The sequence below is a fragment of the Parasteatoda tepidariorum genome, chromosome 7, assembly GCF_043381705.1.
Source record: "Parasteatoda tepidariorum isolate YZ-2023 chromosome 7, CAS_Ptep_4.0, whole genome shotgun sequence".
Lineage (NCBI taxonomy): Eukaryota > Metazoa > Arthropoda > Arachnida > Araneae > Theridiidae > Parasteatoda > Parasteatoda tepidariorum.
This window is the reverse complement of record NC_092210.1, coordinates 27,339,908-27,357,214: the sequence shown is the minus strand read 5'-3', so window position 1 is coordinate 27,357,214 and position 17,307 is coordinate 27,339,908. Positions and strand designations below refer to the sequence as shown.

The window sequence follows — 17,307 nt, the reverse complement described above, 5'->3', positions numbered from 1 at the left end:
AAATCTGCATATTTTTGAGACCATGCATTAATGCCACAAAAATACGCAGTACATCATTTGCCATTTTCGTAATTGAGTCAAAAAAACTAATTTTAGGTATGATAAACACTTTTTTTTTCTGCGATTTGCTACCATATCTTAAATGTTGGTAATAGCTCAAAGTCAATTTTACAAAAATGTGTCAGCAAACTTGAATGAGATTCTACTTCCATTGATTTTTTCTCCTAAGCTCATTCAATTTTCTTGAATAGAATACCTTTCTTAAAACTATTTAAAGCAAAAAATTCAAAGTATCAAATAATCTTGCAGTTATTAATTTACCAAATGTTGCATACTTTATTCTTGTTTGTGAGTCATCAAATAATTTTGCAGTTATTAATTTACCAAATGTTGCATACTTTATTCTTGTTTGTGAGTCTTTCACCACCATATAAGGGGTAGTTGATTTAAATATCTAACTGGAAGCTCTTCTTCACATTTTAATCAAAGTACTTTTACATTTAAAGCTGGAATTTATTTTATAATAAAGTGAAAAATAGAAGAAATAAATTTAAAATTTTTATTTCTTTTCAAACAATTTTCTCGAATTCTTCAAGATTATCCTTTGATTGAAAATTTATTAATTTTTCCCCGATAGAAAGTCTGCAATTAACTTGAAATGTTTTGGGAATATTTACTGAACCATTTAATGTGGAAGTTTTGTAAATGCAGAAAAATATTTTATTTCTTCATTTTTTATTTAAATCTCTTAAAAAATACTGATTCATCAAGCGCTATCTCCATTTATCAACACTTAGGCTGTTGTTAAAACGTGTCCTATCCAGCGAATATAGAAAAGAATATAAAAGCATTTCCACGACATAAACTTTCACGTCTCAGCATTCAAGAACTATGACTGGTCTTTGATAGTAATCCAGATTATTGATACCATTTTTGACAATAACAAAGTTGATGAAGAAAAAAAAAAAAAGAAAGATTACTTCAAAGGATGAAAAAAAAATTTATAGGAAGCATAATACTTCATACGAGAACGTAATACTTGGGTAAAATCTGCAATGGATAAAATTTTGTTTCGTGGAAATGAAAAGCAAAAGCATTTGTGTGCTAATTTTTTAACATTTTCAAACTTATTCCAATGCTGTTTTATCTGGGCTCATAAAAATTGTGTTCTAATTTGCAATTGTGTTCTAAGCATTCGTGTTCTAATTTTTTAACATTTTCAAACTTATTCCAATGCTGTTTTATCTGGGCTCATAAAAATTGTGTTCTAATTTGCGATTGTGTTCTAAGCATTTGTGTTCTAATTTTTTAACATTTTCAAACTTATTCCAATGCTGTTTTATCTGGGCTCATAAAAATTCGGAAAAAAACTGAGAAAAAGGCAGTGTATTTGATAATTCTTATCTAGGGCTGAACTATTCTTCACATCTAGATAGTATATATAGTTAAAAATTATAGCTTTGTTTCAAGTGTAAGGCACTTAAACTCTGGCTTTTTTGTTTTAATTCGCGAAAGAGCTTTGAAAAACCATGTTAAACGTAGTTCCATACAGAAATGAGAAAATGACTGCGACCATTGATATTCTGTTTGGCAAGGTTCGATGTGATGTCATCTAAGTCACTAACTGCATACTTTTACCCCCATGGGAGTGTGCACCGTTGAGAATTATGACATCATGGAAGAAAAAGATTATTGAGGTAACATCTGTTTCTCTTTTAACGAAAATAATTTAGAACATTAGGAAAGCAAAACGATCAGATCCTTTTCTCTTTTCCGTTCCAAAATCCTAAACTTTGGAAAAATTCCATTTATAACATTTTTCCTTTCAATCTTAATGACGTATGGTTGCAATGCTGACTTGAGAAAAAAAGAAAGAACCTGAATGATTCGTTGCTCTCTGTTGGCTTTTAGGTAGAAATTTTGACTGACTAGCTTAAAAACGTACATTGTACCAAAAGTGTCTGAAATTTCTGAAGCACAATCTGTAATCATTTCCCGTCTTTATTCCTGTTGAATCATTTTCCGTGGGCCTTTAAGTCCACCATACTTTTATCATAAAAATTACTGAAAAACGAAAATGGTAACTTAAGTTTATTTTAATGAAAATTATCATTAATCCATATCAAAATAATAGTTTAATTCATACTTGTATTTTCTAAAGTCAAACATAGTAAGTTTTTAAAATGTAATTTATTTCCTCGCAGTGTTTTAAGCAATAAATTAGTTTGTGGAACGTTAAAGGTAGGAAAATATATTTATATTTTTAAGTTAAATTAATTGCTTTCTGTTTTACAGTGTTGCTGTGCACAGTTATCGAACTTACAAGCTTCACGTAAAACAATATTTACTTATTTTTTTACAAATATTTATTTTAGTTTCATATTATCTTCCTTTTTCTTATCATAACTTGATTCAAAAAAATAAATATTTCGGTTAAAGGGAATAGAGAAGTTATTTTTTTTTTTAAATTTTGTGTGTAAATAATTTTATTTTATTTTCATTATTATTACTGTATTTACTTCATTATTACTTCAGGACTAACAAGATATCTTTTATTACTTCTTAATTAGTGTGATGCTGAATTTAATAATAAAAGATGACATCAAATAAAACCAACCTCAAACTCTTTTAAATTTTCATAAAATTAGCAATAGGAAAAATAATTCATATGATTACTCTTTAAGACTTACAAAATTTTAAGTCAACTGTACCTTTATAACTCTTTTTTTTCATTAGGGTTTCATTTGATTTTTGATTATTGTTTTGAACACAGTATTATAAGATAAAATAAAACTAACCTGAAACTTTCATAATGTGGCTTAACTTGCCCATCATTTGCAGGCAAGAAATCCTTATAAGTTATTTCACTGTCATTGTCTTGGGACGTGATAGGAGATTGTTCTTCCATTTTTGTTGGTCAATATTTGCCAATTCAATATTTCTTTTTTTACAATAAACTACAATGTGAAAAGAGAATCAGACAGGCAGTTAAAGTACTGAAACTCAAACTTAAAATTAATTTATCTTGAACTTTATGTTAATGAGCAACTGGAAGAAAAGTCATTAATTAATATTAAAATTATTAATAAATAATTAAAATTATCAATAAATAATTAAAATTATTAAGAAATATTTTAAATTATTCATAAATAATTAAAATCATTAATAAATAATTAATAAATAATTAATAATCAAATTGTTTATAATTGCATACCAATTTGATTGTTTGAAAAAATAATATCATCTGCAAAGGAGATTTCTAAAATTTTCAGAAGACATACTACGATTTTTTACAAATTTTTAAGCCCGCCCGATACAATTTTAACAAACCTAAAAAAAAATTCGAAAAGAAACGTAGCATTTTAATTGACACCCACAGCATCTATGCCGATTAACTTGTTTTCTCAAAATAAGCATTTTTTTTTTCTTTTTTTAAATTTAGGTGGTTAATAAAAACTTATCAAATCAAAGAAACCAGTCAAACATATTGATCCAAAGGAAAGGATTATGCAATATTAATGAAAATATTATTCAGCATATAAGAAACTTGAGCCATAACGTTGTGAAGCAATTGTATCAATTTCATAGTTTCTAATTTCATAAACATTTAATCAATAATTCTTTTAAGAAAAACTGATAAAATCAATCAATGAATTCCTTTAAAAAAATGTGGGGGATTTTTTTTTTGTCTTATGCTTGTTTAGGCAGTGGGGGTGCGATTGTTCTTGTTTTTAGTGGCGCCATCTATGGCCAGGAATTCGATTTCTGCCACGCACAATCACAACCCGTTTATAGAGCAGGTCACATTCACACACAAAGGAGAAAGGACATAGAACACACAAAGAGAGAATTGTCGAAACATTTTTCTGTTGTAACGTATGCAAGTTTTTACACCATTTGTTTAAAATTACATACCTAACAATATAATACCTTACAATATAATACCTTACAATTCAATTTCCTTTCAGTAGATAAAATATATTATAATAATTATTATTTTACATAAAATTATATTCGGATAAATGAATTTTAAAATTGTGCGCAAAAGCTTTTTGATTTGCTTAGCAATTTCCAGAGATATGACGAAATACGAAAAAAGTGAAATTAACATGAATGGGTTCAAACTTTTAATTGCTCTCCTGTATAAATTATTGGGACCATATTGCTCATGGGCTGCAATGGTGGCACAAAACACGCGTTTTGGACTAAGAACAGGTGTAAATATGAAAATACACATTCTTTTCAGCAGTAATACTAGCACAACTCATAGTCAACTTGAAAGTAATCTTCTTTTAAGCAAACTAAAGCATTTCTTGTGCATTTCATTTACTTTATCAATGAAAACTTAAAACCCACTTATCTCAAAACATGATTTTTTGAGTTGCGCCGCTATTGCAGCCCATGAGAGATATTTTCCAGATTTCGGCCACCCTCCCCCTTATTTCAAGAGTGAGAATACCAAAACTGTCTAAAAATTTTAAAATATATATTTTTCAGAGAAAGTACTTTTTTGAGTGTGATATCATAACTTAAAACATCGTCAGTATTAATTTGAACGATTTATATTTAAGGTTAAGTCTTTGAACTATTGAGGTTGAGTAAGCGAAAATCCGATCATTAGATTAGATCAAAAGTTATTCTGAACTTTCTCTTTTTTATTTTGCGTACAACATATCAAATTTGGCCATTTTAATGTGAACTGAATTAGAATACCCGACACCCCTTATAAACAAATTATTAATTTAGTCTAAAATAAATTAAAGTCATATTACATTACAAAATATGTCAACTTTTCCCACATTAATTTTGAATCGAATTAAATTTTTCTATTAACAAGTATACGTCATTTTCATCCGAAATATTCTATTCAAAATCAATTAATTAAAGCGATCGTGATAAATATAATATCCCATTAAGTTGTTAGAACATTTTCAATAATCTATAAATGCAAAGGGGAAACACAAGTTGAAACTAAATTAATAAAATTAAATTGTTACTTTTTACGTCAGCCGTGAAGTCCTCAAAGAATCTCTGGGGAATTCGTGTTTCTTTTTATAGCCTCGTGGAATTATTAAATCTTAAAAAAGACGAATGCTTTTCAAATTAAGCTAAGTCTCCTCGAACATGACATAAAACAAACACTCAGTCAAGATCGAGTCGCACTCTAAAATCTGTTTAAATTTTAAAAGTGTACGCGGAAAATGAGAAAATTGATGTAGCTCCTAATCACGTAATCGGTTTTTAAAAATATGCCAGTCAAGGAAACTTTCTTTTATTTGTCCTCCTACTTTTCAGTAACAGAAGTTTCCACATCGAAGGAAAATTTATACGTTTCTATCTTATCTTATCTTATCTTCCTTATTTAGAAAAGTATTTTTGACTGAAAAAAAAGTATGGGGGGTATTTAGAGGTCCCCGAAATTTTTCATAGACGTCAATTTGTTACACTTGTTTACACAAAGCTTCTTCCCAGCTCTAGTTTTGTATTTCAGGTTCCAGCTATTCACGGACTATGTAGCAGGGCTAAATTTAAGAGAATATAATTTTTAAACAAAACATAAATATTTAGAATAACCACATTAAAAATATGTTATGAAATTAGGAGAATTTCAACTATATACTATATATTTTATTTATACTTTTTATTTACATCTTAATTTTCCTTGACTTTATCTATTTTTTAATTTTTTTCACCTGCCTTTCTTTGTGAAGTAACGAGGCGGTTTCTATTTAGATAATGAATTTTTATAAAAGTTCTTAACGATAGAATAAACGTATTGCTGTTTTATATTAACTGTGTAATTTCGGAATCCATTCTTTACATAGTTGTTCATTTACTTTAAGGAACACGTTTTTCCTTTTGTTTTTTTTTATCAGAATTTTTGCAAGTTGAAATCGTGCAAACTGGCATTTCGATAATAGTTTTGAATTTTTGTAAATTCACTGCAAAAACTGAGGAAAGTCATTATGGAAAATAACAAATGTCTTAGAATATGTCACAAAAAAATGCTCCGATATTAGTTAGAGCTAGCAAGGTGCGAAGTAAAAGCGCGAGCTTTGCGCCAAAGTGACGTCACTAGAGAAAATCGGAGGATTGGCGCGGCAAGAGTTTCTTCAAAGGAGTGAACCAGCCCTTATATTCTCTTTAGCCCTGCTATATAGGTAGTCTGTTAGGAAAAAGCATTGGTCATTTAGTGATGGAATACCGCGAAAACACAACTTTCTTTTTCGTGTCCGCGTACTTGAAATAAATTATAACACAATATCAATTTAGTTAAAACCATGTAAGAACTTAAAAATCGAATTAAAATATGTAAATAATTATGTATAAAATATAATAGTAGAAATTTCTTTTTTCATTAATGCTTCATACTGCCCCCCTTACCCCTGGTGCCCTACGCATGTACTTAGTATGCTTAATCGTTAATCTGGCCTTGTATGTGTGTAAAGCAAGCCCGCATATGGTAATGGGGTAAAAAAAATTCCTGCACAAAAATATTTGTTTCACCAGGAAAATCTTGTAAGGAGCATAAAATAAAAAACGGAACTTTTTAATGACCTTTGACAAAACAATCCAGTTTTCTCAAAACAAGATTTAACCTTCATTCATAGTGATTAATTTGTACAGACGATATTTTAAAATATAAAGACGATATATTTTACACAAACGATAAAACGATATATTTTATCTATGCAGTATCACACACAAAAATGTACTTTCTGGAAACTCTCTCTTTCTCTTTATTTTATTTTATTTATTTATTTATTATTGTTTAATTGTTGGAATTAAATAGGATTTTTGATCTTCAATACTGGGAAGAATACTTGAAGTCTGAGAAAAGTGGCCCAAAAAATTTTGCCGAAAGAATGCACAAAAGTTTGTTCCTAACGTTTATATTTCTTTTTGCGTGGCTCGATAAGTCTCAAGAACTATTTAAGCTAAACTAAAATTCATTGTGCGCAATTATGAAACTAGCTTATTTATAGATAGATCGACGCAAAAAATTATTAGACCAATTTCATTCTAATATTGAAATTTTTGTTACTAAAAATTACTTGTTTTAAAATAAGATAAAAATTTGTAAATCTTAGAATTCAAAATTTCTTAGATTATTACTAAAATTTATCAAAAATTTTATACACTAAACTATTATTAAAAAAAACGAACTGTTTTATGCTATAAAAATATTTCGATTCGAAAAAATAGTTTCAGAGAAAGGACAAAATTAGAGAGAAGCGAAATAAACATTAAGAAATACAAAATTAGTCCTCGTTTTTTAGCTTCATTAAAACTTGACTACATAGTTTCTTAAATGCGTCTTTCCCCCACATTTTGAAGGACTAGAATCCAAATCCATTGTATAAAAAATAGGTTTATTCAGAAAAAAGTATGTTTTTGTGTCTGATTTTGTTACTTAGAAATCGTCTGATAAAATTAATTAGCATATATAAAGTTAGATCTACGAACCATAAAGATTTCATCGTAGTTGTGATAGTTCAATCATTAGACTAAAAGTTATTAAATTGTCCCATTTTTCATTTTGCGCTCTCTACGTTATTGTTTCATAAAATTATTAGAACTATTTTATTCTATAACAAAACATTGTTTTTATAATTTAAAAAAAGGCAAGAAAAAAATAATAACTTATCCGCAAAAAACTTTTAATGTATTAATATTTGTTTGTTTTTTTAATTATATCAAGAACAAAAAAAAAAATTCATTGAAGTCCTAGTTGTAAAATTTCTTATTTTTGTAATATTTTGTACACAAACTTTAATTAATATTACCAACATTATGCAAATAAAATATCAGGAAGATGGCTAGTATTGCTCTAAAATGATTATAATCACACAATAAACAATTAAATAATGAGTTCCAAACTTACGTAATTTATTCTGTCCGTCACCAAGACTTTCCAAAACATTTCCCTCTTCTGCCGTCCTTGCCGTCAGAGACGTCCTTGGCGTGTGGCGTCATCTATTTACAACATTCAGCACTTTGATTTGCGGCTTTGAAAAGCAAAACAAATAATCTTAAAAGGCTGTCTGGAGAATGTCTGGTTTATAAGGTCGCGTTCCAATATTCGCACAGGTGACACTGGTGTAAGCGAGCTAGTCACGTGACCTTAGTTCTCACCGTAATTTAGGAACGATCGGTGCGGTTAGGTCTTGTTCTGGTTGCCATTAACAACCAGAAGCAGACGTCCGTAAGACTTAATAGACCATGTCAACCTTCATCTATCAAAAGGTACCTCAAGATGGAAACTAGTTAACATGTTTTATATACTGTGGAATTGGTTTTTAATATTTATAGTGGTAGTTTCACCACAGATGTACTTAGAATACAAGAATCATAAAATTTTAGATAAAATATATGTGCGTACAAGCGAAAAAAGGATGTTAAAAACCTCTTATGTTTTAACTAAAGCCCTGGATCACCTAGAAGCTACGTATTCAGGGCATAGGTTTTAACTACAAAAGAGTTTTAAAGAGAAGCGCCTCAGAATTGACTATACACTTTAAGTAAAAGAAAACTAGACATGAATATTTTTTAAGGATCGATTAGTCTGAAGATATTTTGATATTTGAAAGAAAACCTATTTTCGATGATTTTCTATTTATATTTTAAATGGGTAACAAAATTTGATAATTAATGCTTTTTTTAAAAAAAAAATTATTTGGAAAAGAAACAACTAATGAATGCGCATAAAATGCTGAAATTCATTGCGAATCGTGTAAAAGTATGTAACTCTAGGTTTCAATTTGAACGAAAATATAGGTGAATTTAACACATTATTAAGGTTGCTACGAACTTGCACAGTATTAACGTTCAAGGTACCGGAATTATGGTTTAACTTCGAGTTGATTTTTCAGAAAGTGAACGTAAGAAAAATAAGTAAACTAAAATGAAACAAAACTATGAAACTTAGAGAAAAAAATTACATTATGACAAAATCATTTTATTTTGTCAAAAACAAGTTTGGTCATCATACCATAATACATACTATACTAAACACTAAATTTTTAAGAAGTTAATAAAATCACTCAAATATTTTTATGACTGATAAATGTGACCAATAAAAAATTATAGTTGCCCTTCAAATTAATTTATCTGTTGACATTTTGTTCATAAGGAAAATACCGAGAAAATCTTAGGGCCCGTTCCAATATTCGCACTGGTGACACCGGTTTGCCGCACCGACCGATCCAATATTGAGACTGGTTACACCAGTGCACTGCACCGATCGTTCCTTTATTCAAACTGGTGTCACCAGTTATGCACGAAGTGCACCAGGTCTCTGGTCGGTTTGGTCAGTTCGCATGACGTCATTACCCTTATTTCTTTACAAAATTTATTATGGATGGTGTTTTCTACACTAGGGAACGCTACAAGCTCGGTGCCGCCTAAATTTCCGGGTTACTGTTTTCGTTGTATTTTAAAGCCATTTGGCATCATTCTGTTTTGAGATTCTTGCAAACAATGTATTTGATTACTTATTACTTTGCGTTTACAATGCTAACAATACTTGTGTTCACAATGCTAAAAGTGTTAACACTAACGTAAGATGGTAAACAGCTTGCAACAAGAACAAACAGTAATAAACTTAGGGGAAAGAGGCCAAATCAAGACTGCCAAAAAAGCGAGTTATTCAAAATCTAGCAGCCGTGTCATCTTTTTTAACATATATCTCTAATAAACTAAAACAAATTTTCGCTTCAAACTCACCAGAGTTTCATAATAACATTAATATCTTATGAAATACGGCAGATTTGAGCTCAGAAATTATCAAACTTATTTCTTTTATTGAAAACAAAATTACCCGTTTGAAAATATCGCTTCGCAGAATAACATGTAGTAAGCAGCTGCAAACTTTCTAACCGGAACTAGAGCAGGCATTCAGCTCGAGATTGTTATTGTTTACATTTCTAATGGAAACACCATCCATACCGCTTCTGAGATCGCCTTAATTTTGCTGTATTTTTGAATCGATTTATTATAAATTTGTTACAAAACTTGTTTTATCATTGAAAATAAATTTTCTTGTATTAAGCTGAAATATAATAATTATTATTGGAAATGTTTTCTGTAGATGAATCGTCTTGACGTTGTTTATTGCAATGGGCATCATTCATAAAAGTTTTATTTCTGGTATTAGTTTGCGTTTATTTTCAAGAGTAAGAATTCATCTAAATTTCGATTCGTGTGACGATTAGTTTTACATGACAGATTCACATCGACAGAATTTAGACTTGTGATTTTGTTCAATAAACATATCGTTTTGTTACTGTAAAAGTTTGATATATCAAACAACTATCCAAAGCCTTATTGTCAAATTTGTAATTGTGATAGAATTTTAAAATCAGTAGAAGATTTATTGCTTCATATGGAAAAGCTCGTGTTTATATATTTTTGTAGTCGCTACATTATCACTTAAACATTTTCGTCCAATGTATATTGTTTTCAAGATACACAAATCCAAACGATATTTGATTGTTAAATAAATTTCTTTTGTGTTGTAAATTTTTCTTATATCCTTTCTATATTCCATATCATCATAACAGGCCTGAAACGATGACTATTATGCTAGCTTAATAACAAATTATGCTTTTAGTTTTTAATGTATTATACTTAATATGAGTTTCATTACAGGGATTTCATATATAGACCCTATTAAACTAGCCTTTGACTGACCTATGTTGTTAAGACTAGGCCTTCAATGTCTTGAGCTTATAATTTATATTGTATTTGTATTTCTTTTCATTATATTAAATCGTTTCTGATCACCACAACATAGTAGTGATGATATGGAAATCTGTCCTGATCAGCACACATGCAAATCAATGTTTTAGATTAATAACGAATGATATTAAATAAAAGTTTAGTTTGTGTGAAGGAATCTTAAATAGAACCCAATGACAAAGGCCGTTGATTGGCCTGTGTTATTACAACGAGGCTTTTAATGCCAAAGGTTTTTAATATTTATATTTCTTTCATAAATTTGAACTAAAATGAATTCTGAAAATCACAATATAATAAACATTATTTTACATAAAATTATTTTACACAATTATTATATTATGACATGATAATTTTCAACAGTATGATAATTTTCATAATGATGATTTTCAACATGATAATTTTCAACATGATAATTTTCAACATGATAATTTTCAACAGTATGAAGATTTTATACCTTATTGGTAAATTTTTTATTTAATTTTTGGTTCAGTTTAAAATTTTAAAAAATTGTATGTGCAATTTTTTAAAATTTTAAACTGAACTTAACAATTTTTTAAATACAATTTACAATTATATTTACAATTTACAATTATTTTATACAATTTTTTAAAATTTTCAATTTTAAAAAATTGTATGTGCATGCATGTATGCATGCACATACATACATGCATGCATACATACATACATACATACATACATACATGCCTGCCTGCCTGCCTGCCTGCCTGCCTGCCTACATACATACATACATACATACATATTGGGCAAGGGAGACATACAGACAGACAGATATAAATGCTTTAACTGCAGCTAAGAAAAAAAAATCTTACAACCGGATTCTTATCTAACACATGGTTATTTTCAATTTCTGTTAGAGGAACTGAGGAAATTTCACTTTAAAATTTCTTCATGTAAACAAATTTGATTCCGTAAAAAATTTCAGTATGAAAATATATTTATTACACAATTGAAGTCAATTTGTTCATAAGTATTGCACCATATACCATCACTATTAAAATAGTAGCTGTGTTAATATTTCTAAATTCTAGCAATGAAATTGTAAACTTATTTTGACTGTTTGTCATTGACATTTAAGTTTACAATAAGAGGCATTTCAAAAGTACCATCTCATGTATTTAAAATGCTATCGAATTTACATTTTAAAAGCTCTTATTATATTAAGATAAAGTTTCTCTCTTGAGAAAATTCATTATAAAATTAAGTTTATTATGTATTTAAAGTAAATTAATTATGACATGAAAAATGAAGCTTAAAGCAAGTTAAATAATTTTTTTTTAAATTTAAAAAATCAAAACTCATTCTGGGCAAGAGAGAAAAGAATAGAAATATAACGATTTATTTTTCATAAATATGGTACGTATATGATATGATACAAATATAATATGTATATTTCGAAGAAAAACAATAAAAATTGTAATAAGTAGATTTTGATTTTTCTCTTTAATTTTGTTAAATATTTAAATATAAAACTTATTGAGATCGTGAAAGCATTTTAAAATAAATATTTAATTAGGAAAAATGTATAAAAAGAAACAGAAAGTAATATAGACGATAGAAGTTTTACTTTCTATAAACTAAATTTAAATCAGTTCAATTACTGGCATATGTCGATGACATCGATGTCATAGGAAAGTCAGAGAGAGCAGTGAGAGAGGCCTTTCTGGCTCTTGAAATGTGGAAATAAATATGGGCCTTACCATCAACGAAGATAAAACTAAATTTATGGAATCTCCAGCCACAACTGCAAATCATGATCCTTTATTCATAAATGGTTACACCTTTGAAAAGGTTAATGAATTCAAATACCTTGGAACAATGATCAATGGCCAAAACAGCATAAAAACAGAAGTAGACAACCGAGTTAAAATGGCAAACAAGTGTTTCTTAGGACTAAGAAAGCAATGAAGATCAAGCCTAATCAGTCGAAAAACCAAAATTAAAATTTATTAGACTCTTATTCTACCTGTATTGCTCTATGCATGTGAAACATGGACACTAAACGCAGACACTCAGCGTACTCTTGGTGTTTTTGAAAGGAAAATCCTTAGAAATACTTCCCCAGTACAGGAAAGAGGCTGTTGGCGAATCTGATGCAACTTTGAATTATATGGACTCTATGGACAGCCACAGATAGTGCAGGTCCTCCGAAGCAATAGATTAAGATGGCTTGGCCATATCTGGAGAGGTCCAGAAAACAATGTAGTACGAATCGCCACCTTTAAAAATCCTTCTGGATCTCGGACCAGAGGAAGACCTCCAACTAGATGGCTCGATGACACTACTAAAGATCTCAAAGTAATAAAGATTAATAACTGTAAAAAAGTCGCCATGGATAGGTGGCGTTGGAGGCTACGCGTGGTTGAGGCAGCCAAGGCCTGTAAGGGGCTGTCGTGCTGAAGAAGAAGAAGAAGAGGAAACTAAATTTGAAAAATAAATAGGATAAACTAAAACTAATCATGCAGCAGGCGTATAATATTTTGCTTTATTATATAAAACAGTTTTACCGTCGGACGTAATATAAACTTGTCAATTTCGATGTCTGGTCCATTAAACAGTTTTGCTTCAAATATAGCTCTCCAAAAAAAAAAAAAAAAAAAAAAAAAAAAAAAAAAAAAGAAGAAAGAAATCCGGTGAAGGAAACAAAAAGTTTCCCGGCCAATAAACAAAAATGATGGAGGAAAAAATAATGAGCGAAATAATATAAATAAACAGAAATGAAGAAAAAATGTAATGAGCAAAATTGAAACCAAAAAAATAAAAATAAGTGGCATTCGTTCGTCGAATTTTATCACGGATTAAATTCTGGAAAGGGAGTAACTTGGCGTAACTACCGCTATAATTAATTACCAAATCCATTTAATATTTTACTGATGGGGTTGTATAAATATTTGAATGTAAATTTCGGAATAAGTGAAAAATCACGTTTTAGAGTAAATGACATTTTCGCGCCCAACTCTCTCCTTGGTTTTAGGATTCGTCGTGCTTTTTTGTTACTATAAGAAGGGTATAGTTTAAAACTATGACGTCCTACATTAAGTGACGCTGTGTTCCAATCCTGAGACTCGTCTAAATTTCTAAACCTTTCCCATGCTCCCGGTTATTTTTAAAAATTACTCACATCTGGTAAACGAAATCCCCCCAAGTGATTATTATTTATAAATTTACTTTTTTTCCACAAAGTACTTCTTATTTGAACACAAAGTTATCTTAAAAAAGAAAAATTACAATTTGGTAAAGAAAAATATAAATAAATGAAATAGAACTATTGAAAAGCATGCGTCTATTTATAAGAATAACATTGATTTTTTAAGTAGATTAATGCATAAATGTTTTGTTTCCATGTAAATTGTCATTCAATGTCGAAGGTTTCCATTCATTGGCAGGAGAAACATTTTTTAATCGATAGACAATGTTATTTTATCGAGAAATGGCTATTGCTAAATCGATATTACAGGTCAAAAAAATTATTCTTAATAATTGAAAAATGAATAATAAGTCAAAATATTAATAGCTAAATGCAGAATATCGGAAAATATTATTAATAGTTCATTGTTAATTGATAATTGTAAATTGTTCGAGTTTCAACAAAATAATATGTAAAATAATAAAAAATTATAAATAATAAAATTATAAACAAAATAATAAAATAATTTTTTTATTACAAAAGGTGAAATTTCTAATTCACGATGAACAATTAGATCAGTTATAAACGTTTTGAATTTTAAGAAAGAAAAAAAAATTTAGAGCACGTTTTTTATAACAGTTAGTGAAGTTTCTTACTTACGTAGAGTTCAAAAACCAGACTTTGAATTTCAATAATAAAAGCAATAGAACATATTTTAAAGCACGGGGGGAAAATTCCATTAAAATTACCGTACGGGTATGGTAATAATATTGCAAAATATAAAAAGCATAATTATGGTGGTTAATAAAACCAAAACTTTCGGAACTTAATCCATTCAATTTTTTCGTTTACATGGTAACGGTTTACCGAGAATTCTGGTTTTTAAAATTATAGTTTCTTGTTATCACACATTTAATAAACCGAATAATTTTTTTCCCATTATCTCTATGGCATTATGATAAAATTACCTTATTATAAGACATTTATCAAATTTTATCACATATTATAAAAGCATATTTTATAGTTAAACTTTAACAGAACGCTTAGGTAAAAATAACAGAGATTTTCGGTATTCCCATACACCCAGAAAAGCGGTCAATACGATTATATTTTGATTTATATATTTAATACGGATATATATTTTATACGATTAATTATTTCATACGATTTTATACGATTATATATTTCAATATAACTATATTTTGATAGTTCTGACCATGTTTCCATGTTGACCATGATATGTTTCCATGATTCTCAGTGTGATGTGCATTATGAACAACTATAAATTCCTTAAATATCAACAGGATAATAGGAAAAATAATAGGAAAACAAATTTTATAACAATATGTGAAAATCATAATTTACTATGCAAATGCTTTGATTTTCAAGATATGAAAAATACTTCTTCAACAAGATAACAATAATAGGAAAGCAAGTATTTTAATAGAATATATAAAATTTCTAATTTAAAATGAGTATTAAATAAGAACATGCTTTAAATTTCAAAAATAAATAAATAAATGAAACTAATAAGCGAACACATTTTATATATTATACAGGAAAATCCTAATCTTAGTGTAACAACAACGATAGAAGCTTTGCGGTACATTTAAATATTTTGCGGTATAACTAAATAATTCTAACCGATAAAAATTTTCTGTACTTATATTTATTTATACATATATCGCTTTAAAAACCTCATTAAAGGGTATGTATTGTAAAAATGCAGACATTTGTCAGACAGTCTGTTGGAGCCAGGATGACGCTTGCCCCAAATATCGATTTTATTCTGAAGAAAACGTCTTCCTCTAAAAGCAGGAAACACTATACAAATTCACTAAAGTAATCACTTTCATAATTATTGTTTATCTACACAACTGAAATATTCAACCTATCACATTCTTTTTATATTGTTAAATTAAAAAAATAATGAAATTAAAGAATTATAAGATATTTATATAAAGAAAAATATTCACTATTTTTAGTTAAAAAATATGGTTATTCAAATGAACTATTAATGTTTTGGCCGGCACACTGAGAAAAACGCGGTCAATATTACTAGAATATGATAAACTTTACCGTTTGCTGGCTCTATGGGAACACCAAAAAGGTCGGTAATTTTTTACGGAAGAACTTTGGTAAAATTAGCAATAAAATATGGTTTTATAATCTGTGAGAATTTTTTTTTACTGGAAACGTCATTACCATACAAGGCGGTAATTTTTGTAAAAAACATTTTTTTCGTCACAATATAAACATTTCAATACTGGGAAGTAAATTTTACCGAATAAATGCTTTTTGTGCCATGTTCTATGATATCATGATAAAATCCAGAATTTTACGTCATTTACCAAATTTTATCACATATTACAAAACCATATTTTATTGTTAATTTTACCAAATTCATCACCAAAGCGTTTCAATAAAAAAAAACGAGCTTTCTGTCGTTAGCGTCGAGCTAGAAATACGATAAATTTTACCATACACGGACACTTTTTTTTTTCTCAATTCGGTTTTAACTGGTTTTTAACGAAAAAAAAGGGCTTAAATGGATTTTTTCACTGTAAAATCCGAGTCATTGATATGCATTTAAAAACAGTAAAAAAGAAACCATTAGTCCCAAATTTTATATAGGAATACGTAACAAATTTATTACTTCTTTTCTTGATTTTTATCCATATCAAAGCCTGAAAGTAACAACTAAACTTTAAGCCTTGTGCAGTTTTTACTTATTAAAAACATATCCTTTAGTGTCATCAAAATGAAGTTTCAAAAATGCTTATGGTTAGTTGAAAAAAAAATTTTTTAACTAAAAATTTTTTTGGTTGGATTGACTCATTAGTTTTCTATCCTACTGCAAGAAAACAGAATCGTTTCAGCGAACGAAAAACAGAAACAGGAATGTGCTCAAAAGATTAAGTTACTTAACTATCAATTATGATTATAGATCATAATCATCAAAAAATGGCATTTTAAATTCTGTAATGAAACTGGCCTTGAAGGAAACGAAGACTAGTAATAGTAATAGAAAGGCTACTTTAACTTACATACAAGTAACGCTGAGCTAAGTTCTTATTCATACACGGAAGAGATTAAATACGATACGAATTCTGCTCCACGGCTCTCACCTGATCACTGATCTGACGTAAAATATTCTCAGTGGTTCACAGATAATGGATTCGAACACCTTTTAGATTTAAAGGAGTTCCGCGAGTTAGCACTTTTTATAACCAGTAATGAGTTTTGACACCTCTGATTATATTTAGATACAACTATAATTGATAATTTATTGAATCTTTTGATTGCCTGTAAGAAATTATTTCAAATGAAATAGAAATGGCAATTTTTAAAAGAAAATATAATATTTCTAGTATAATGAATAAATTATGAAAAGAGGAAGCATTTATAAAATACTGTATTTA

General features: G+C 28.6%; 1 protein-coding gene across 7 annotated transcripts in view; it reads right to left on the bottom strand.

Annotated features, from left to right (window-relative positions):
• Positions 1-17,307, bottom strand: part of LOC107441698 (uncharacterized) — an 80,762-nt gene that overhangs the window by 25,554 nt on the left and 37,901 nt on the right. For 3 of the 7 annotated variants that reach the window (XM_071183219.1, XM_016055049.3, XM_071183223.1), the window contains exons 2-3: positions 7,886-8,009; positions 2,799-2,957 (exon numbers count right to left, since the gene is read on the bottom strand). In XM_071183219.1, coding sequence (XP_071039320.1) covers positions 2,799-2,908 — 110 coding nt within the window. In that variant the 5' untranslated portion in view covers positions 2,909-2,957; positions 7,886-8,009. Of the gene's footprint in view, positions 1-1,945; positions 2,065-2,798; positions 2,958-4,997; positions 5,236-7,885; positions 8,065-16,932; positions 16,989-17,307 lie in introns of those variants that run through there. The other 4 variants (XM_071183220.1, XM_071183221.1, XM_071183222.1 and 1 more) reach the window with 4 other exon arrangements.